This window comes from Chroicocephalus ridibundus, chromosome 5 (assembly GCF_963924245.1).
Source record: "Chroicocephalus ridibundus chromosome 5, bChrRid1.1, whole genome shotgun sequence".
Lineage (NCBI taxonomy): Eukaryota > Metazoa > Chordata > Aves > Charadriiformes > Laridae > Chroicocephalus > Chroicocephalus ridibundus.
In genome coordinates this window covers 55,354,583-55,377,075 of record NC_086288.1, presented here as the reverse complement: position 1 = coordinate 55,377,075, position 22,493 = coordinate 55,354,583, and the positions used below count along the sequence as shown (strand labels likewise).

Here is a 22,493-nt window from a genome sequence, read left to right as displayed (position 1 = left end):
GGGAAGCAAAACAGTGGGAGAGGAAGGAGGAAAGAGCATAAGGAAAGGCATGATTAACAACTTGCAACAATACGCAGTGTGAGGGATGCAATCTGAGTACACGATTCAGTTATATGGTACGTTTAGTTCTAATCCAGTATTTTGTGCTGCTGTTGTGCAGCTGATATTAAAATGAGGATGACAGGAGGAAGAAGATTTGTTCCACTGCCTCTGGGCAGCGGATCTAACAGAAATATCCTCCTCTGGGAGAAGTCACTCCATAAAGTTCCTTTTAGTGCAGGTTACAAAGATGACCCGCACCTTGATCCAAAATTCACATTAATCAGACTTCTCCACTTGATCAGCTAGAATATAAATGAGCACGCCTGCTTTATGCTCATGCCAAAACATGTATAATGAGAATGTGGAAAATACACAGGGTTCCTGCTGAGCAGAAAAGGTTCCAGAATGAATTTCCTTGTATGATAATGGAAACATAGCAGTCTCCTCAAAACAGATTAAATTCCCTTTGAAGTGAACAGTATGAATAAAGAAATAGCTGCTTCGTCTTCCTGAAACCATCAAGGAATTCTGTAAGAAACTGAATTTTGTAGACAACAAACTTGCAACTCACAAGCTACAGCATATAGAGGACTGAATCTTATATCACTACTTTGGAATAACTTTTATATGATGTGAGGGTTCACTGCAAGAAGGAAATCATTGATATAGTCAGACGAAGGCTACAGGAAAAAAATTAACTGACTCCTCTTTATTCAACTGCAATGAAGGACAGAGGCTTTCTTTAGAAAGCCAGACAGAATTTTCCATAACAAGTTCATAAAAAGCCCAAATTTCTCATCTTTCTTATTTCAATACATGCTGATGTGATACTTCATTTTTACCACTGCGTGGGACTTGAGTTTTTGCAATTTTTAAGCACTTTCAAAAAATAAACTTCTGCATAACGTATCTTCCCGAACCTCGCTGTTCCCTCTGTTTTCCACAGAGGTTTGTTCCAGCTCCTAATTTTGTCTGCATCTCACACCTACATTCTAGCCTAGTCCTAGAAAGATTCACTGACTAGTAGTTGAAATCAATAGCAATTCATAGAAGCTGCCAAGGCTTCAGTTTAGGGTAATTGATTACTGTGGTCCTGCTGAGGCTCTACGCTTTTAATATAAGCATTTCTGTGAGTGGTTTCCTCTGTTAGCCATTTAGTGCACACTATTTTCATTACAAGAAGGGAACCGTGATGCTTACAAATCAAGCTCTACCAGTTTTACACTTCCTACATGGTGGTTATATCATTCCTATAGCGTGTACCAGCTGAGGGAATTAATTCCAAATGGCTACAGTTTTCTTCCAGTCTTCTCCTCCCATCAGGGGAGCAGAGACAGAATCAGGCCTCAGTACGCTTGATAACACCATGATGTGATTACATCAATCTTATTATGAAAGAAATAAGCAGGCCCTAACTTCTAAATAACCACCCACTTACTCCTTTTTTCTCACTTTCCTAAAGATGCGCCATATGTTTTCACTGCTGAATGACAATTGGATAGCGTTCAACTTCCGAATCTCTGTCTTTAAGACTTGTTGTCCAAGAGTCAAGGGTTTCTGGAATGAATTGTCAATAGGTTAATGGATTTGGCCTTTTCTTCAAATTCCAGTGTTTTACCTTAGGCAGAGAGATGACCCAGTATTTACCTAATAGCCACAGTGTCGATGCTTTTTATCACACAGCATTCACCCACCGCTCCACTAAAAGCGTGTACTGTATGGGTTATATTAAAAGCCTGGAGAGTTACAATTACATTGTCTGTACCATGTGACTCTTCTGAACCACAAAAGCAGAAACTGCTGCAAAAGTGTGGGCTCCTTCAAGCTGCCTTGGACCTATATCTGCTAATGCAAGGTATTGATCCGTACTTAGTAGTAAAATGTCAGCCCGACTCCATTTATAGTTCCATGGTCTTTATAACAGCAATTCTTTAGACAACATACTGGAGTTGGGAACTCTGTCAACAGTCCCATAGTGGTTGTGATTTGCTGAAAATATCAATTTAAATGGTTTGATTTTCATTGGCAATAAAACGTCTCCATCAAAGGTGTTTAGATAGTGCCATTATGACAGTACAAAGGCTTCTGACAGCTTTTTTTCTGTATTTTTCCTCATATCACGATTATGAGATACATAAAGAGTAAAAACTGCTATGAGCTTTTAGCTCTGTGTGGAAGGCCAAGTCATAGACAATTATGTTAGGTGCTGTGCAAACATAAAGTAAAGGGATTGTTCATAATATAAAGAACAAGTACAAAGTGCATACAAAGAAAAGATTAAGTAATGGTAACACAGTTCTGCGGACTTCTGAGATTTCTTAACTCAAGGATTACAGCCTAAGTTACGTGAAAAAGAAACGTTACCAGCAGAAGAAAAGACATGGTCATAGCTAAGAGGCTCCAATAGCAACAAACTTTCCAGCTACTCAGACAGACTACCCACAAAACAGAATTTGGCCATGTTAGGTAAACAAGAGGTAGAAAAGCCAAGCTACTGTTGAGATCTAGCTCACACAGAGATAGGATGATATATTGAGTACATCCTCCTGTCTTATTTTAACACACATTCATACAGCGTGGATACTGAGGTGGTCTGCGTGCCGGAGTGGTGCTCCTTGGGCCTCACATTTACGCTCAGCATACCACTGCTGGCACAAGATGGCCTGTGCTGTCTCACAACCTAATATCTAAAGCTTCAGTCAGACTCATGCCTAATTTAGCTTTCTATTTCTGTCCTCTGTCGTGGTTTTGGTCAAATTGGCCAATGGTGGGTGACAGATGCTCCCCCCAGTCTCTTGTGCATGGAGAGGAGGAGTAGAGATAAAGAGATGTACGAGTTTAGAAGAATCCAAAGTACTTTAATGAACTATTAATAATAAAATAAAAAGGAAAATAATTAAATAGATACAGTATATACAAAACCGTATTAAGCTCTCAGGATGATGTCACCAGCAGGCACTAGGTAAGTCCCAGGATGGACTCAGTGATGAGTGGGAACCAGGTTCCAGAGTTGGAGTCAGGAACACACTGATCAGGATCAAAGGCAGACAAACAGACAGGGTCCTCCTTGGATGTCAGCCATTGAAGGAAGAGAGTTGACCCTTTGATCCCTCATCTTTTATACTGAGCACGGGGCAGATGGGATGGAATACCCTGTTGGTCAGTTTTGGGTCACCTCTCCTGTTCGGTCCTCCCCACAGGTGCGACCCCTCTACGCTTTTCCGCTTCCAACCCTCCAACGGGACACATAACGAAATTAGCTGACCTTGATTGTTATAGCAGTAAGTATAAGCAAGAGCCTTTCTGCATACCATTCCTTGGCACAAACTGTCTTATCACTCTGAACGAACCATTTTAGACACAACATGCTGTTAATTTCAGAGAATTAGGAGAGGCCTAGCTAAGAAAATAAAATTACTGAACAGAAAGTTGGTTCAGTTTTACCTCAAACCAGGACATCTCTAACACCATAAAACTTACAACACAAGGAGCACAGAGGTGAGCATTCAGACCCTTTAAATGTGTTTAGGAACCAAGATGTCACTGGTTTAACTGTCAGCTGACAGGGACCAGAGACCCTCAGGACTAAGGGACTAACAAGATTTGTTCAATGCCAAACAGGAAGCCAAGGACAGTACTTAAATACCAAACTTCTGAACCAAAGCTGCAACTCCTGGACTTTCTGTATCAAGTTTCATCCACAATTGGAGATATCTGGCAAGAAATTAAAAGCAGTAGTAGGAAATATTTTCCATTCAGTAAGGTCAAAGCAAAGGAGAGTCAGTATTGGCATCAATGTTTTACAGATAATGAAACTAAGGCATGAAGTGGCAAAGATTTGGCAAAGGTCAGTTTAAGGGCCAGCAAGAGCAATAGTTCTGGATTCTGCTTTAGTGGTCTCTCCCCCTCCCTACCCACAGTTCTCCAGGCATGTGAGTATTCACTCAGTTCTTTTCTTGCTTAGTTGGTTTTGAGAGGTTCTTTTGTTACTATTACATTTATCTTGTGGAATTTTTCCCCAGAATGCAGACCAGTCCAAAGACTCATTCTGAATTGGAGAGATCTCATTCTGATCTTTGTACATCAGAATTATTTTGCATTCCTATTATGTTGGTAGAATATAATCAGAAAGCAGCAAGAAAGTCCCAAGTCTCCATTAAGCAAATGCTACTTGAAAAAAGAATCAACGTATTTCAAATGTACTTAGTCAAATTTTAGGAAATTGCTTTTACTGCCCTACATTCAGTAAACGTCACAGACTTTGCTGTATGCCAGTTGAAGAAAAACAGATCTGATATCGAAGAGAAACTGCCTATGGAATAGTTGCAACATTTGAATAAGTGTTGAAAGCAGAGAATTGCAGAATAGCACTGCTAGGAAATAAGAGTATTTAAAATGGTGCAAGTCACATCCATCTTTCTCATAGACAGGCCTGTTCATATACATTGCAACCATTAACTTAGAGAATAATGAATTTAGAAGTAGATACTGGAGAAATTTGATTTATTTAAGAAATTAATTTTTGACTTATGTTTCAGAATAGAACAACCACATTTTCATCTGTAGACACAGTCACGCATGCCTGTGTTAGCCACAACCATAAGCACATTCAAATTTTCATGAGCAAATAAATCATTACCTGCATATACACAGCTGAGAGCAAAATTAAGTGGATGAGTCAACAGAGGAAGACCTGTCTTCATAAATGCACATATGCATTTTTCTTTGTACAGTATTCAATCCTTGAAAGGCTGCAAAGTCATATTTAGTTTATATATTTGCATATTAATTAATTATTATTTTATTGTGGGATGCTTAATGTTACATTTGGAACGTATCGAATACCAGAAGAACCTCAGGTACATATAGATTATTAATAGAAGAGACCTATTAAGTCACCTAGCTCAGCTTCTCCAGGCAGTACTCTTCTATGTAGTACGATAAGTGGCACCATGTACCACATACTAACTAGAAAGGTCTCCAAGAAAAGAGTGCAACTTTAACATAATAAGGCAAGGACAAATTATAAACTAAAGCAGTATCACCTCATCATTCACAAACCTGCTTTCCTAAAAACAATGAGGTGTTTAAAAGAGAACTGAGAGGGACCTACTTGGTTTGCTGAATCCAGTCCCTCATAATATGGTGAAATACAATATACATAATTTCCTAAACTCCATCTTAAAAGTAGCCAGGGATTTTATCCCACATAACTTACAGGAAAAAAGAGATAGAAATTTCTTCTCGATAATTATTAAAATCCCATGCAGCTGAAGAAGATCTGCCTATTAAAAGGCAGACACAGAACTTCCAGCTGGAGGGTATACACTCTTTAGAGCATTTTGGTGGGGATTTTTCTTTCCCTATATGCAATTTATTCTTCCATATACCTTGCAGAAAACCCCAATACAGCAGTATTTGTACCCCAGTAGAGCAGAATAATTCCATATTTGAACTGAAGTTACAATTCAAGTCACAAAGGACTTATTTTTTGCAAAACTGAGCTAGCTACAAGTGTCTTCTAGAGCATAACGCTCTTCCTTTCCCTGAATGTTTGTTATGGAAGCAGTCAAATGTAACTATCTTCAAAAATACCCAGATAACTTCTCAAAAACAGGTTCATTAAAATACCATTCAGAATTTATACTGATATTTCTGCCTGTAACTAACTTTGCACTGCCAAGAAATCCTTGAACATGAGCACTGTGAAAATGAATATGAGGAACAGATTCAGTTCTCAAGAGAAACTCCATAGTGAAATTTTTCCAAATCATCTATATTAAATTATATAAGACACTTGATTAAAACCTTGGCAGGACTGATTATCTAGTTGATTAATTTATGTGAAAGAATTTACAAAAATGCCCATCAGCTTGGTCTCTAGGCACTGCAGAGAAATACGGATTCCAGGAGTCTGAGACACCAAGATCATTCTCCAAGGCAAAGGGGTTCAATATTCACAGCTGTATGCCTGCTTCTTTGCTTGATCTCTTTCGGAACATTGATTCCAGACAAGTCACATAGCTTGTAGTCAGTATGAAAACAGTCAAAATAGTCTTATTCTTAACTGTTAGTGTTGTAACTTTGTTAAAGTTCATATTGCCTTTATTTACAGAGCATTTTTATTCCAAAGGCCCTAAAAGCGACCTCCCTTAACTGTCGCAATTTCATATGCAATGGCACTACTGAAGTGCAGTCCTTGCCATTGTGTATTACAAAAACAGAAAAGAGAGAAATGCCCACATCATTGAGAAGTACCCTCAATAGTGAGAAAAGCTTCCACAGTCTCAGGTTTTAAAGACTCAAACAGAACACAAAGGCACAGACTGCAACATCTGCAATATCGGAGATGATCGTGTGAGGGTTTTTATGACACCTCCGTCCTTGTACGGAATAATCTTCAAGCTAAAAGATTTTAGCCAATGAGCAAAGCAAGTTATATTTTCTTCTTTATGTTAATACTCTGCAAAAGATTGTGCTTTGCAAGGTTAATTTCAAGTCCAAACTCACATGGGAACGAGAATAATTAGACTCATTTAAGAGAATTCTCCCCTCTGGCAGAGCTGATTAAATTATTTATACATTATCTTTTCGTATAATTGTACCTAGAACTGTGTAAATGGTTTTTTTGTCAAACTTTCAATAAATTTGTAATACGTGTTTTTCAAGTCGGATACACCACCTGCACCTGTGACAATAGAGAATGGCTCATTTTTAAAATGCTTCAATGAGAAATTAAACCAGAGGGAAACAGAAGCATGCAATTTAAAAGCTTCCACAATGACACCATACTGATTAAAACTCATCAACTGAAGAAATAAAATTAGTAAGACAATAAATCTTGGACTGAATTCGGTAACCCATTTCCACAGGAATAACTTCAGTGACTGCAGCCACATTACACTAAAATATGAGTGCTACTTAGCTGAGTATCAGCTCCGTGATGTGACCCTTTATCTGTAATTTAATATTCCTTGCTATCGTTCCCAAGTCCCTCTTTGCCAAGGAACTCAGACTCCTGATAAAACCTGAAAATTCTAGTGGAATAAACCACTATGGTGAAAAAGGAAGTCTGTTTGGTGATGCTAACATTCATTTCAGCTCTACTAAGTGCTCTTTCTCTCTTCAATAGCAATAAACCTGAGAAAGCCCGAGAGAATGATATTTTAAAGGGCATTCCTGGTCCAAAATAGTAACTTGTTTGCTACAATCAGAAGAATAACAGTCCCAATTAAATTGGAAAGCAATCGGCTCTAAGGAGATCTGTGAAAAGACATCTTTGCACCTATTGTAAAATTCTAAGTACCTTCTACAGTTGCATTGTCTAGGTCACTCTACAAACACATGAATACAATGGAATCCCAGTGCTGTTCTTTAATGTACTATTAAAGAGTTCTGAAACGGCTTTTACAGGCCCAGGATTTCACACTATTCTTTATCATTTGCTGCAACTCCAGTCAATTCTCTTTTTCCTTTTTGCAATTCACTATACAGTTTTAAAAACCAAGAGTATTTTAATGCCTCTGGCTATGTTTTTCCTTACCTCTGCAGCAACTGAATAATGGGTATGGCTCTCCATTTGGGGACAACTGCATTAGAAAGGACAGAGGGTTAGATAAAGAAATCCATTAAAAGGATAACATAATCACATACTTATTCATTCAAGTTGTGTATGGACAGGAGTGATAAGTAGGAAAATTATGTATTCTGATTAACGAATTAATATTTTTATTAAACAATAAATCTGTAGTGCAGTAATTATCCCAAGGCTACAGCTATGGTCAAATCACCTTAAATTAACTTCTTTACAAGCAACTCCAGAAAAAGGAAGCGACCGGAATTTGCCAAGAATGCAAAGGCCTCAGCTATAATTAGTTTTTCACAGCCGGGCTCAACTCTTCCAATTTATTTATTTTTGGAGGACGGCTAGATAGGGAATATTTTCATAGCACTATCCCATGCCCTGAAGACACTGATATCTGACACTCCAGCCATGTATTGTTTGCTTTTGCTGCAATGTACGTTTCAGCTGTCTGGCAGGAGGGTCTCAGTCAGTGATTCAATGCTAAAATACTGTTTAACTAGCTCTGATATCACTCCTTTGGCTATCAGATGTGCTCTGTCATCCAGTTCTCTCTGACTGGCTGATAGTCAAATTCCTGAGACAGGAGTCTATTTAAGGTGATGAGAAGAGTTAAAAAGCAATTGTTTCTGACAAGGATCAGAAACTATCCTCTGGCAAGAAACAAAACCAAACAAAAGTCTTGAAAGACTACTTTTGCAAATTTATTCATGGTTTTCAGAGCTCCCTAAATCTGGACCTAAAGTCTTCTAAAAGATGTTGAGACTTCTCTGTAGTTCTTGAAAAAAAAATAATCTTTAAGGTCCATATAGTCTCTAGTCACATAGTCTTACTGCTATAATTATTCTCTATTATTTGAATTACAGCAGTTAGTTATAAAGACTGCAATTTGCACAAGATAACGTATAAACACACAACTGTTCCTGCTCTGAAAAGCTTAAAAACTGTACTCAATTAAGATATTCTACAACAGATGATGACCACATCAGAAATAATGTTGTGTCCAAACTGGATGTAGTTTAACCTCAAGAGAAGCAGAAGAGCCGATTCAACGCCTGTTGTAGAAGCTGTATCTATATTAGTGTCTACAAGACGAAGTCATTTAGGTGATCCTAGAAATGCAGTTCTCTCTTGGCACTTTGCATTAGGGACACACAGAATTTTTCTTACAAATGAGACTGTTGAGACTTCATGAAAGGCGCCCTTTTACTATAGAGACTCTATACAGTTCAGAGAAGATGACAACTTACAGTTACACATACTTACCTATTTACTAATTTTATTCCTCGATTGACACTAAAAACATTTCTTGTTTGGTTTTAGTAAGAGAATCCCTACTGCTTTATTCCTAACAGACAGCCAAAACACACATCAAGGACTCTCCCAGCTACATTTCTAAAATCCTTATTCTGGTGGTCACATGAGATATTTCATTTAAAGCTTAAAATTCTTTACCTTATGCCACATTTGACTACGGTGGTTACAAAGAACAGGTGCCTGATGCATTGTTTAATTACACAGCTACAGAGCCAGCGTGGTCCCCAGTCTAGCAGTGAGAGACTTCTTTCTTCCTTTTATATTCTTCTTAATTATTATTTATCTAGTATTACATATCCAATTAGTGTGGACCCCTACAGAATCTAAAACAGTTTAAAGAAAAAAATCAGGCTTTATTTGATCATTGTTATCTAGTAACACTGCTCAACAGCTCCGTTAAAATGATGACTGGGTTTATTCTGTTAATTCTGTTCTTTCTCCAGTTTACTGTATATTAAAATATTCTTTTTACAGTGTATACACAATTTTTGCATTGGAACTCTGTGTAGCTTTGCTTGTACACATAGGTAAGGTGTGGTAGGTAGTTAATATTTTAACATAAAGTGGTTACTGTACTTTGTTTAAACCATCACAGTTTGAGGCTTAATGTTATAAACATCATATAAAGTATATGCAAATTGATACATGAAAAAAAAAAATATAAAAGATACCAAAATGCATCTCACTATACCTTTTTTGTGTCCAAAAACATTGATTAAATTTACTTTAAGTCTTACATCGGCTAACAAAGATTCAGTCACCTTCCTAGCTCTTGGATCTCCTAGGATGATGCATAAACTTGATATTTGGAAGTTCAAGCTATCGAACCCACCTGACTACAAATCTGTGTCTTGCTTTCCAGTGGGGCTTATTTCAGATACCATTATTTGTGAACTTCTCAGCACAATGAGGAAGTCCTAAATCATTAAAAGATTTCCTAAAAAAAAAAAAAGTCCTAAACAACTAAAGAAAGCACAAAGCGTTTTTTACTTTCATGCAATCAATAACGTATTTCTGAATAAGCCCATCAAGAGGAAAATAAAAGGAAAATATTAGAATTCAGGTGGGTCAGCACTTTAGACAAGAAATAACATATATGTACTTCACCTTGACAATAGCAAAACATCCTTCTTTCCTCTTCAGTAACTAGTGTAGTCAGATCTAATAGTATAGTCACACTTACTTTTCCAGGTCCACAATACTAATTGAAAAAGCCCCAAAATACTGTATGGAACAGCCCAGCTCAGGCAACCATTTATAAATTTGATGTGTTTGTTAAGCTTTAAGTCAGTATGGAAAAAGCATGAAAACTCTAGTCAGATATGAAAGACACCTCAGACCTCCTTACAAAACAGAACTTTATCCTCTAGTTTTCTGGGGCATCTGAAAAAGACAATATGAATTGCTTATACTACTTAATGCAAAGAATCTTTCCAGAGATGAGAGACTACTTTTCACGATTTCAATAATTCCCTTAAGCACCCTTAAAAAACAAGCTGAAATTAATCACTAATCATTGTTAAACAGATAACCATGAATTTCCATCTACTTCTCCACTGTTTCAGATAAGAGTAACTTAATCAGGAAATTCGTGGGAGTGATAAGCAGGCTTAGGTACTATGACACTTTTCCTAAATTCATCATCAAATGACTAAATGCTAAGCATTGTCAATGTAAAGATTCATTTCAGTCGACAACAAAGGTTTTGCTTCTGATTACCTTTTGCAAGGTGAGAATTGTCATGGATTTTTTTAAGAACACTAAATTATTTTTCTCTGTCCATTAAAGCAAGTGATCTCTAGCAAAAAGCCTCTGTTGGTTCTCAGCGAAATTCCATCCCATTGCATTCTGGCAGTTAAGAGATCTTTATGAAGCAAAAATGCACTGACTTATATTTTTCCAAAACAAAACACCTTCCTACCATTCTTCATTGCTGTTACCTGTTTTACAGGACTATTCTCTCTTCCTTGCTTTGCCACTTTATCTAATGCAGAATTAGAGTATGGATGGAAGTAATGGAAAGTGCGAGCTCACCAGGCAACACTCAGATTCTGGGCTGAAATTACAGCAAACTTATTTGGTCTAACAGTCTTTGTTTAATTGAGTATAAAGTGGGGATAAGACTGACTAACCTCAAAATTTTATTAAAATTATTTTAAAATATTTTTATTGCAAACTATTTGGTTGTGTTAAAGTATGCCAAGTACTTCAGTAATACAAAGGAGGAAAGACCTCTATCATGACGCTTTACAATGTAGTTATCAGCAGGTGAGAAATAGCAAGGCAGCAAAGAACATAACAGTTAATTATTGATACTTCGTGTGAACTTCATGTATTGACAAGTTTCATGCAATATCATTTCTTCTTTTTTATCCCTTTTCCTCTACATACTGTACTTCCCCATGGCTTTGCAAGATAGGAGCCTTTAATCAGCATTTCTAGTAGTTTACCTCAAATTACAGTACAATTCAACATTTATCAAAACACATAGAAAACCTCCAGTTGACAGTACTCAGATGTGACTTCGGTGTCAAAAATCTTTATTTTTACTAGTGTCAACTCTTATTTTTACTAGAAGGTCGGTATTACCCTGCTGAAAAAAAGTGGGGACTAAAGAGTGCATTACATCAATCCAGAATCTAATCAGCTTGTTGAAAATAGCCGTCTTCTCATCCGTTGTTCAGGTAGGTGTGTTTTAATTAGAAAAGCAAAGTAACCATTTGTCAATAGATAAACTTTAAAAGAGCTCACCAAACCATGAAAACAGGGTACATAGTACCTTGCAATCCTCTACTTCTAACTTACAGACCTGATTTTAGCTTTGCAGATGTTTTCATTCTCCTTTAAAGAGAGAGAAAGAGACAATGCATGTGGGAGAGGGACAGACTCTGGGAAGTAAAGAATACAAGAACACAAATTTGAGGAAAAGCTACTCAAATGTTGCTGGTAGCAACTCAGCTAGAATATTACTCCATGGTATAATACATGATACGGATGGGCAGAATCTTTCTTGACAGAATAGGAAGTGCTAAAATGTATTACACAGAGCTCTCAAGAGAAATAATGTCTGCCATCTCTCCAAACAGAAAGTGTATGCTTGAGGAAAGCAGTGCTGCGGGTGGAGGTGGCAGCAGGTTCTCACACAGTAAACGCATTTTTTCGCGAGTGCAGAAAATGCATCCTCGTGCACACAGCTTGTGCACAGTCATCCTGGCTGAGGAATTTCTATAGAAACAACCTTATCACACTCAAGAGCTTAAACTTGCCAGCTTACAGCTCCCCAAATGCCAAGAGAATATTGCAGATTTGCTTTCAGTTTAGCATTCAAATGCTTAGCACTGATGCAGGTAACAGGGATTTTGTAAGGCTAGCTATCTTCTCCAGCCTGGGGGCTGCTCCCACAGCACTATATATGCCCTATATATGCACAATATATGCCCTATATATGCACTATATTCAGGTGCACAATGGGCTGCCACAGACTTGGTCTCCATCAATATACCATGTTATTTTCGCTTTTTGATTTATTTTCTTTTTTGTTGTTGTTTACTTCTTAAGTAAATTAATTTCCCCAAGATACAGTGCCTAACAATCTGACTATCCATGATATGCTTCAAATACTGGAATACATTAGACTATAAGAAGGCCCTATGGTGATTTGCTAATTAGCTTAACACTTTTGGGACACAGAAGAAGGAATTTTTTATTAAAACAGGATAACCCTGGACTATATCGATCTGACTGAGAAATGAGTATTTTAGTCAAGATGAGTCTCAAGATGAGTACATGCTGGAAACGGTGATGTTGTTTCCATAGCAATGCCATGACAGCCTCTAGAGTGAAATAGTGCGCTACCAGGAAATGAAGGGAGTTCAAGTGCTATGAGCTACATAGTTCTGTGAGCAATCCCAATACATTCTCATAAAGAATATTTAGTACAGCTAGATAGTCCAAAGATTGCTGCTGATATGAAGTAAGCCTTATCAGTATGCTTCCAGCAGTCCTGTTTTCTCATTCACTGCACCCAAGATGACTTATCTAAAGGCTTAAGCTATGGGCAACACTGCTAAGCCATTTCAGACCAAACATTAACAAATAGAGTAACCTTTACTTCACTTCTTTTCCAGTGAGGAGTCTCATCCATAATTAAGGACACTGACTCTCGTTCTCCATAACACAACCAAACACATTAAACCTTTTAGCGAAGAAAAGCCTCATATGTGCAATTATTTACCAGCTGACCTTCCCCCTTCCTCTTCTCTCACCTCCTCCTCTCCCGTGCCTCCCCTGCCCGACTGATACTGAGCAGATCTGCTTGCAAGTGGGAAGCAATTTACTGAAGTCTTGCATATTCCTCATGAAAATTTACACAGACATAGCATAAAACTCACTTGCCTGCTTTTTACCCCAGTTGGTGTTTATGCTAATACAGAAGCAAACCAGAAAACCACTAATTGTATTTTATTTGCCTAAGGCTTTACCTAAGGCAAATATTCTGGTCAAATTCTGCAAAGCTGATTTAAAACATTTTCCAAAGGAGACAGAAAGAGAATTAACTTAAGATCTGCATTGCTTTGTGTTTTCATTTTCAAAGAAATGAACAATCCTCAGTGATTTGTAAAACTGCTAAAATAATGATTATAACCCAACTGTTCTCAAATAAAATTCTACAAGACAAAATACTTTACTTGAAAAACACCCTGGCATACTGCTGCTAATCCATTCTTTCTCCAGCATTTCCCATGCAATTTGTAAAGACGGTCAAACATGAGCTGAATGTCCAGAAACTCTACCACTGTATTTGTTGTTTGTGTCATTGTCACAAGCAGCCTCTTGGGTAAACAGATTGTAGTTCATTATATGTAGCAGTGCTGCCTCTGAGGGAAAGCAGGAAGTCAAATACACATCACTGCCAGATCCCTTATTAACAAATGCCACTTCAAACCAAAATGTTTTCTATTTATTGTTTTAAACATGTATTTCAAGGAATCAAGCCTTGCATGTCAAACAGCAAGATGCTTCATTTCCATTTTGCAAAGATGTGAAGCAAGCATTTCTGAAACTGCCTGAGCCCCCTCCTGCCTGTCCCCCCTAAGTGTGTTGCAGAAGGCACCAAGCCCAGCAACATTCATTTATAATTTAAACTGTTTGCTTGGCAGAATTTTTTCATCTTAATATGTTTAGTCCTAATTGCAATCGGCACACCCAATGTTTTTCCCAGAAGCTCATCTAATTCCAGGAGAGTTTTATGGAACTGGGTATTCTGCAGGACAGAAATGCAATTTCTTTATGGGACAAATGTTGGAATCTAGTGGAAAGCGTGCCCCTGGAATTTTACAATGTCTTACAGGGCTCTGCATGGACAAAAAGATACCTGTGGAAAGACTGATGCAAATTTAACTTACTTATCTCCCCGTCTTCCAGCTATTGTGGCCTCCCAGTTAATTCCCCAATACGAACAATATTCTGTAACTACCTCACCTTCTTTTGGAATGCTTATCTCAACTTTTCTGTTTATCAAAGAATTAAGTAAAAGTAATCTGCCTGATGACCTGTCTTGGACAACTGAGCACAGAGACAGCTTGTGTTGTCTGTGACAAACGGACACAGCCTATTTAACTCAGTCTACTCTCTTGAATACATACTGGTATCCAGCCACAAAAGTCAATCTACTGCCAGGTGAGCAAGAACAGGTTGCCCCTAGCATCAATCATCCCTTTACCTAGTGTTCATTCCTATCACTGCCTAAACTCTCTCATCACAGTTCTCACGGATGTTCATTCATGTGTATCTAAAAGAAGCAGCAATATCTGTATCCCAATCCAGGACAGAAATCCAGTTATCCCAAAGCCACCCATGTAAGCATCCCAAAGCCACCATCTCAGATACAGGAAAAGTTTCCTACCCTAAACCTCAGAAACACACTCTTCATTTCCCCCCTCATCATCACCCTTGGAACATACTCAGAAATTGAGCGTGCTACTATACATTGTATCATGTTTTAAGAGTTAAAACAATGATTCAATCACAAACTCTAAACCACTTTTTATCAGTAAATATTCAACGACAGGAGTGTGCTAATGCTTGAAACAGAGTCCGTGCAGTTGTCAGTGAATACAACAGTTGAACATGCAGGAGTAGAAGCACTAACATCCTAAACGGTTATTCAATCTCAAATAATTTTGCTGTCCATGCTTTTCCATCAAGACATATGGTAGCAGTTGAAAATCGCAAGTCTGTTTTTCAGCTCTTTCCTAGTATATTGCTAGAATTTGAAATATCATTGGAGGCCAAGTACTTCTGAAGCCTACGTACAAGTGTTTCCATACAAAGGGCAAATGAAATGTTGCTAATCAGGGCTATGAAATGTATAGCTTTCATAAGCAATTTCTTTACATCTTCTGCCTCCATTTCCTCATCCACAAAATGGTAGACAAATTCATTTATCTACCAGCCTCTTAATCTTTTGTAAGGATAAACTGATCAACATATATAAAGATGTGAAGATAAAAAGCTCTGCATAAATGCTAAGAATTGTTTTACACTACCATATTCACAATAATTTTGTTCTGATTGTATCAATACTCCCCTAGTAAGCCTTTTCTTTTCAAGACTTTACACATATTGGGGGTTTAAAAACTCATTTGGGGCTGATATTTCTGTCAGTAAGCTCTTAGCGTGGCAAATGACAATAAAACCTCGTGTTGTGCTCACAAACTGTAATAACTATTTATTTGGGTTTTTAAAACTGGTCAGAAACATTTCTCTTGGCAATCTATAGTTTATAAAACAGCTTTTAACACAATAAAAGGGACTGCCAAAAACAAAGACTTATCTTGCGTAAGTATTCTGGAATGTGATCTGATTATCATACACAGACATGCAGAGATTGCTGTGCCTGGTCTCACTCACTGCTTTGCTTTAGAAGAAAGAGGACAATGCACAGTAGAGAAGAACAGACAGTTGCCAGGTATATAGGTGTCCAGGATAGGGACAAGACTGTCGGGTGAAGCTATAGCAAGGATGACACTGTCAGAAACCACTCTGCTACTCCACATAGGCATGCTGGAAAACAATTTTCTCCACTCTGTTCTCTCTTACTAAAGAATGGAAGTACAGTTGCTTGGATATCGAAGGCTGGACTTTGATGAACCACATATAAATTGGTCCTATATAAACAGTAACATTAAAGAGGGCACCATTTAACTTGCTTAATCTAGACAGGTGAAAGACAGAAAAAGAAGATGAATTTGGAAATAAATTGAGGAGGTACTCCCTACAATCCCTAGGGTAAAGGCATCTGTCACTTGATCCTGCAAAGGCAGTTTTTTAAGGACAGAGTTGTTTGATTTAATGAAAATGTTTCCTGTCACATTAGCAAAGCCTGGGTTAAGCTCCACAGATGATCTGGCCTACGAAGGAAGAAATATAAACAACCACCAGAGACAGGGAGAACACCCTGTCACACTGGTGCTTTCTTTTAGGAATTTGCCCCCAGTAGGACTTCACTTTGACATCTAATAGTCCCTCATACAAATCCACAGAGAAATATGCTTCTAACTCCTTTTGAAATGCTTAAAAAGAAATCACCAAAGGAACACAACATTCTGAGCTGGCCCCATAACCTATTTCTTTTCTTAGTGGCCCTTTTATGTTCTGAAAAACACAGACAATCACTTTTCTTGGCTACATTTTCTTTCGCTTCTCCTCCAAGCCACCCCGTTGTAGTGCAAGGGGCAGCCTCACAGATGACCAGAATGATCCCGCAACACAGCTTTCAGGATGATGCCAGCACCTGCTACAGCAATGACTGCATTAATCACAGACATAACTCCTCACATGAAGCAGCTGAGCCTTACCCCCCAAACCGTGCACTTCTTGGACATTAGGGTTCTGGGAAGCAGGGTGATGGAGAACAGGGGGCACGGTCATGGTAAGGACTAACCTTTCAGCAAAAGAAGATGGAGTAGCTCAGTGTGAAATGTCTTCAGGAAATAACAGTACAGAGTATTCTAATCAGGTGGACAGTTACCATTCCTATGGTATGTATTTTCCTATTTCCTATTTACTTGTCATTAACCAACTCCAAGACTGTAATTCTTCACATAAAATTCCCTGATTTTTGCAACGCCTTAGCTGTCTCCCATGATATCTGAGCATTTTCTGTTACAAATACTGCAGAGATTCTGATAAATAAAGGTATATTTTAAAATCTGCAGAAAAATATTTCAAAACAGCCCTCTTAAGCCCCACTAATACTATCAACACTGAGCAAGGAACCACAATAAAGGATACTGAAGCTCCTATCTGTGATTGCTAAATGCCAGAGGTTAATCCTGAGATCATCCGCTGACATGTATGTCTCACAATCACTGTTGACGGATATTGAGTTGACATGATAGGTGTGACCATTAGCAAAGATTCTCCGTGGAGTGACTTCTACCATCAAATCCATAGGCTTCAATACAGGCACCTGCCAAAAAAACCAAAACACAAACCAGAAAGGGAATAAGATTTTAAATTATTTTTGCTAGGGTGATGAGAGTTTCAATGGAGAGCGAGCATTCAAAGACTGTAACATTACAAAACTTCTCCACAGTGTATGGAAGCTGAATTTCCCCATGGATGAATTGCTGGGCAAGGCCATCCCTGCAAGGGAGAAAGGGAGAGACAAGAGAACCATGGACAATCAGGCAGAGCAATGGAAAGCCTGGACTGTGGGAAGGGAGGCACTGGAAAGCCTGCAGTATAGAAAGGGAGGCACTGGAAAGCCTGGACTGTGGAAAGGGAGGCACTGGCAGCTACCCCAGAACAGGCCAGTCCTACAGCAGGAGCTACTGTCCCACATATGCAGGAGGCTCTGGCTCCGACAAGCAGCAAAGTCCCAGTATTTTGCTTTTGCCAAAGAGTTTGCTGTTCGTTGTAAATCACTTACACTATTTATTTTGCTACTTGATGTCTCTATTTTAAAAAAGTCAAGTGGTGAAAAGGTTATCATCTCAGCAAAATATATAAATAAAGTCTTGGAAAACAAAGCCAACGTGTATATACCGTACCTACACACATACTCCTGAAAAGCCAAGACCACAGACTATCACTCATCATTGCGCCCTTGTTATTTCCCTGTGTGTCACTTCAGTGTCATGCTTCAATAACTAGACACTGTCAATTTATTCTCTATTGTTAAAGCATTAAACGCTGTAAGGCTGTGGTCCATGATTGGGACTATTTGATGTTGTTGAACATGCATCAGAAACAATACATCATACATCATTTCACAAGATAGTTTAAAGAGGAACTTAACCATAAGAAGTTAAAGCTTTGAGTTTAGCTTGCCACTAAAGGAACAAAACAATAGTCCGCTCAGTGTTTGAATTCTCAGACTATAAGCAATCTGGAATCGTTTTGTTTGCCTAATCATACAGAATGGATAAATATTCCATTAATACAGATATCTTTACACTTTGGAGGCTTTTTTCATAATAGACAATATTGGCCTGGTTTGCAGGTGGGGGTTGTTTGTTTGCTTTTAGTAATAAAGAAATGCTAGCTTTTACACCACGTAGCCTTTCAGTTCTAACCTTTAGCCACTTCTTTTGCCAAAACACCTGGAGTTGATTCAGCCATTAAAGTGTGAGAGCAAAAATCTATTACGTTGTCATACACGCTTATATGAGTTCTGTGACTGCGTCTGTTCAGCAATGCAGAACCTGACATTCACTGGAGCACAGACTACTGCAAATCCCACTCTTCAGATAGACAGAAGATAATTCTTTTATAATACTGAAATAAAGATGAGACTGAAATTTGGTGTACTGTCTTTAACTCAGTTGCTCTGAATGAGGCAAGAACATTGTTTAATATTAATTACAAGCTTCTGCATTCTTGCTTCCAGCACACCAGGCTAAATAATCCCGTGTGAAAGCACTTTAAGTCATGCTGATAGAATTTTATCAGGAAGAATAAAACTGACATAAACCCTCTAAACATATTTGCGTTGTTCTCTATATAAAATAAAGTATTTGTGACTTGAAAATGTGTGACATATTCAAGACCGTTATCGGTCAGCTAAAACATCAATGAGAATAATCATACATATGCTTATCATTAGGTACATATTTACATCTCTTACCGAGTTAGCACCCGTGACTACCTTCTTCACACAGAAAACAACTGGATTTTGGACAATGACAGCAGTTTACCTGCAGTGATGTTACTGTAGAAAGATCTTTAAGTTTTCCTTCTTCATCTTTTAAGTTGTACCCCTCTGGTCTCTTATCTCTTTCAGTAATTTTCCATAACTTGATTGTTTTATCTTTAAAAGAAAAAACGAACAACTGTCAGCATATGAATTCTGAATGCGTTACTCACCTTTCACAATATATTCCTTAATGAAGTTTCTACACCTTCATTAGACAAGTCCCACGCTGAAGCAGTCTGGGTCACTTAATTTTGCACATCCAGAAAATGTTGCCAACAGAAAAAATACTCATAAAGCACATCCCATATCTTCAAAACAAGCCAGAGGTTCCTGGCAGCTGACAGACCATGTAGAGCACGTGCTGCTCTCGGATCCAACTTGGCAGTTTGCGGGTGGAATAGACCAAAAACACTCAATGCTCACTGCTGAACTTCAGTTTGACAATTTGACTTTGCAAGGAAATAATCTTGATATTATAACCAGTTTTCTAGGTTACTTATAAACAGCGCAAGAAGAGCATAGAGTGGACAGTCAGACCAATGATACCTGCCTAGCCCATTGTGGGAATGGGCAGTGGTGTATTGGTGTAACACCAGGAGCTCCAGCAAATGTAAGGCTGTGGAAAAATGAGACATTTCTCCCTCCTAAGGGAAAGTGTCTGAGAAATAACATAGAAAAAAAAAAAACCTGAGAGAATTGTGTTGTAAGGGTAAGAGAGAGAAATGGGGAGAAAAATATATTAAATCTTACATGGAATGGAATTAAATCTAAACTTGCCCTTTTTCATGATGGGTGAAGCATATGCTGATAGAGTAAGTATGCCTCTTATTTAGCAAAGAGCTTCTGAAGCCAACAAATATAAGTTTGAAACATTACAGATGGAGTTTGTCCTTGGTTTTGTAGTAGCTGAAAATGCAGTTTTCTCTAACTTTGATTGTCCACTCCCACTCTGGTCATGCACCCAGCCTGCCAACCCCAACACTCTCTAGGCTGAAAAATCAATGCCAACTCTTCTCCTGCAAAAAATCTGTCCCCGAGCTTCTAATGGTTGTTTCATTCATCTGTTCATGGAGCAGCTGAAGCCTTTCCAAAGCTTCTGCACTTCAGCTGCCACCACAGATTTCATTGACCTCAGTTCCTGCATCATTTCTGATTTCGTCCCACTTTCTTCCTTTACCCCTGTTTCCCCAAGTACATCAAAAAGCATAATTCTTTCCCCAGTTTGGCTGATCCAAATACCTCTTTTCAAATGCTAGTACAAATAATTTTAAAGGCAGGATAGGAATACATGAATCACTTTGCATTTCTATAGCAACTTTAACTTTGACCTTTTTTTATTTCAAAATCAATCCCTCCAGCACTCTGAGTGTTTTTACTATTATGCAACTCCTAACGATATTGATGTGTTAATTTGCAAGCAACAAAAATATTACAGTTGTTAAAATCTACAGAACAAGAGGTTAGTTCAATCTGCAACTAAAAAGCTCCATTTAGATATTCAATACATTTCATTTGTATTGGTCACATTAATTAATTACTAAAAATACATATAGGCCATGTCATACACTTTTTATTTTTATTACATGTAAATAGTGCATTCCTGCTTATCTATTCTAAAATTTATAAATACAGCATTGTAAAATGAATTATAAGAAAAAACACAAACAATTTTCCATTGTTGGACTTGACTGCTATTGATAAACCTATCCCGTTACTGAGTGAAAACTATTTTATCAGAGTTAAGGGTATTACATGTGTTGGTTTTCTTCTCCTTCATCTGCCTCTGGACTTTAAAAACTCCCTAGAAATTCTAAGCACGCTTACATTTCGCAAAATATAGAAACATCTCTGTGAGGTTCAGTATTCATTCTGTCTCAAGGGTGTTGTGAAGTTTAAATTAATTAATGTCTGGTAAGCAGTCATAAATCCTCAGATGAAAGGATCTGTATGGGCCAAATTCTGATCTACCCGATGCAGTTCACATCGAAAGTGGCCCCAATATATTCTGGTACAAAAGGTACCAATGCATCCTAATAATTTATTATTATACTACAAAATCAGTTCAGTTTACAGTGCAAACCAGAAATTTGCTAACTGCAAGCACTGTAAATCCACAGTGGGATTCAAAAGCCTTAGTGGTTTCCTTCTGCTTCCACTAACTAAGAGGCTGCAATCAAAGCTTAGCTGATCACTTGTTGGTAACGTATGACCTGGAAAGGAATCAAGATCCCCTCTGAGAGAGGTGACCTGTGCAGGAACAGCTTCAGACAAAAGTTTTCCTTAGAAGGACAGAAAAAGATTTGGGCAGGTGCAGACTTGTCAAGTCTCATATACTGAAGGTGAGATTTAGACAGACTCTTCTCTCACGTTCCCTAACAGAGGGATGCTCCTCCCAGAAAATTTAATGGGCACTGTCCATGTGCCTGCGGAAAGAAAGGGTGCTGTTTCACAGTTATTTTTCTGACCAAAACTGCTTTAGAACCTAACCCACCAGAGAGCAAAACATCACAAATCGCATCAAAACATCAGGCTCAGAAATTAATAAATATAAACCAGTACTCAAGATGTTTCTACAACCTGCCCAATATGAGCATGTGTGACAGGTAATGCCCTCATACTCTGCAAGTTAGGGAAAATTCTACAGGCATGGAATTGATATACATTGTCAATGACTTCTCAAAGGTAACCTGTGAATCAGCGAGGAATTCAACATGGGCCTTCCGTATCCTAAAGTTAAAACTATCTTTAAGAGTATGCCAAGCAGTGAATCTTCAGACTTCAACCCTGCTGTGCCAGGAAGCTAGGAATCCTCCTTGGCACACAAAAAACGTTTGGTAATTCAAAGTCAGAATCCATCCAAAGGCTATGCCAGTGGCACCACTTCTGTTCTCCTCATCATAATGAGGTCTGCCACGATGCTCAAGAATTAAGAAGGGGGGAAAACAGAGGCCGAAGTATTTTTCCAGGTCCTACGCTTGCTCAGTGGTGGCTGCAACTGGCTTAACCCACAGCAACGCTAAGACTGATTATTTCTTCCTTTCTCCCCTCCCATATTAGTATCAACCAGAAAACTGATATAAAGGTCTATTAAGCCAACCGTAAAAGCAGCGTATCTGAGGACTTGGTGGTATTCCTTGGTGTTTCCAAAACCAAACATTAAAATTACAAGGGAGAAGCGTACTTTTAATAATCTACTTTTGTATCATGCACTTGGAAGAAGCCATTCTTAGTTAAAGTTATCTGAAGTAGAAGGGATATTTTGACCAAGGGAGAAGTGCAGCAGTAATCTCCTAAACTTCATAATTAGCTGACTAATCATAAACTAGCACAAATCACCTAGCTATAATAGAT

At 38.1% G+C, this 22,493-nt stretch overlaps 1 protein-coding gene across 10 annotated transcripts in view; it reads right to left on the bottom strand.

Moving 5' to 3' along the window:
* PPP2R2C (protein phosphatase 2 regulatory subunit Bgamma) overlaps positions 1 to 22,493 on the bottom strand; it is a 198,409-nt gene that overhangs the window by 36,006 nt on the left and 139,910 nt on the right. For all 10 annotated transcript variants that reach the window (XM_063335825.1, XM_063335826.1, XM_063335834.1 and 7 more), the window contains 2 exons: positions 19,144 to 19,256; positions 17,237 to 17,414 (listed from right to left, as the gene is read on the bottom strand). In XM_063335825.1, coding sequence (XP_063191895.1) covers positions 17,237 to 17,414; positions 19,144 to 19,256 — 291 coding nt within the window. The remainder of the gene's footprint in view (positions 1 to 17,236; positions 17,415 to 19,143; positions 19,257 to 22,493) is intronic.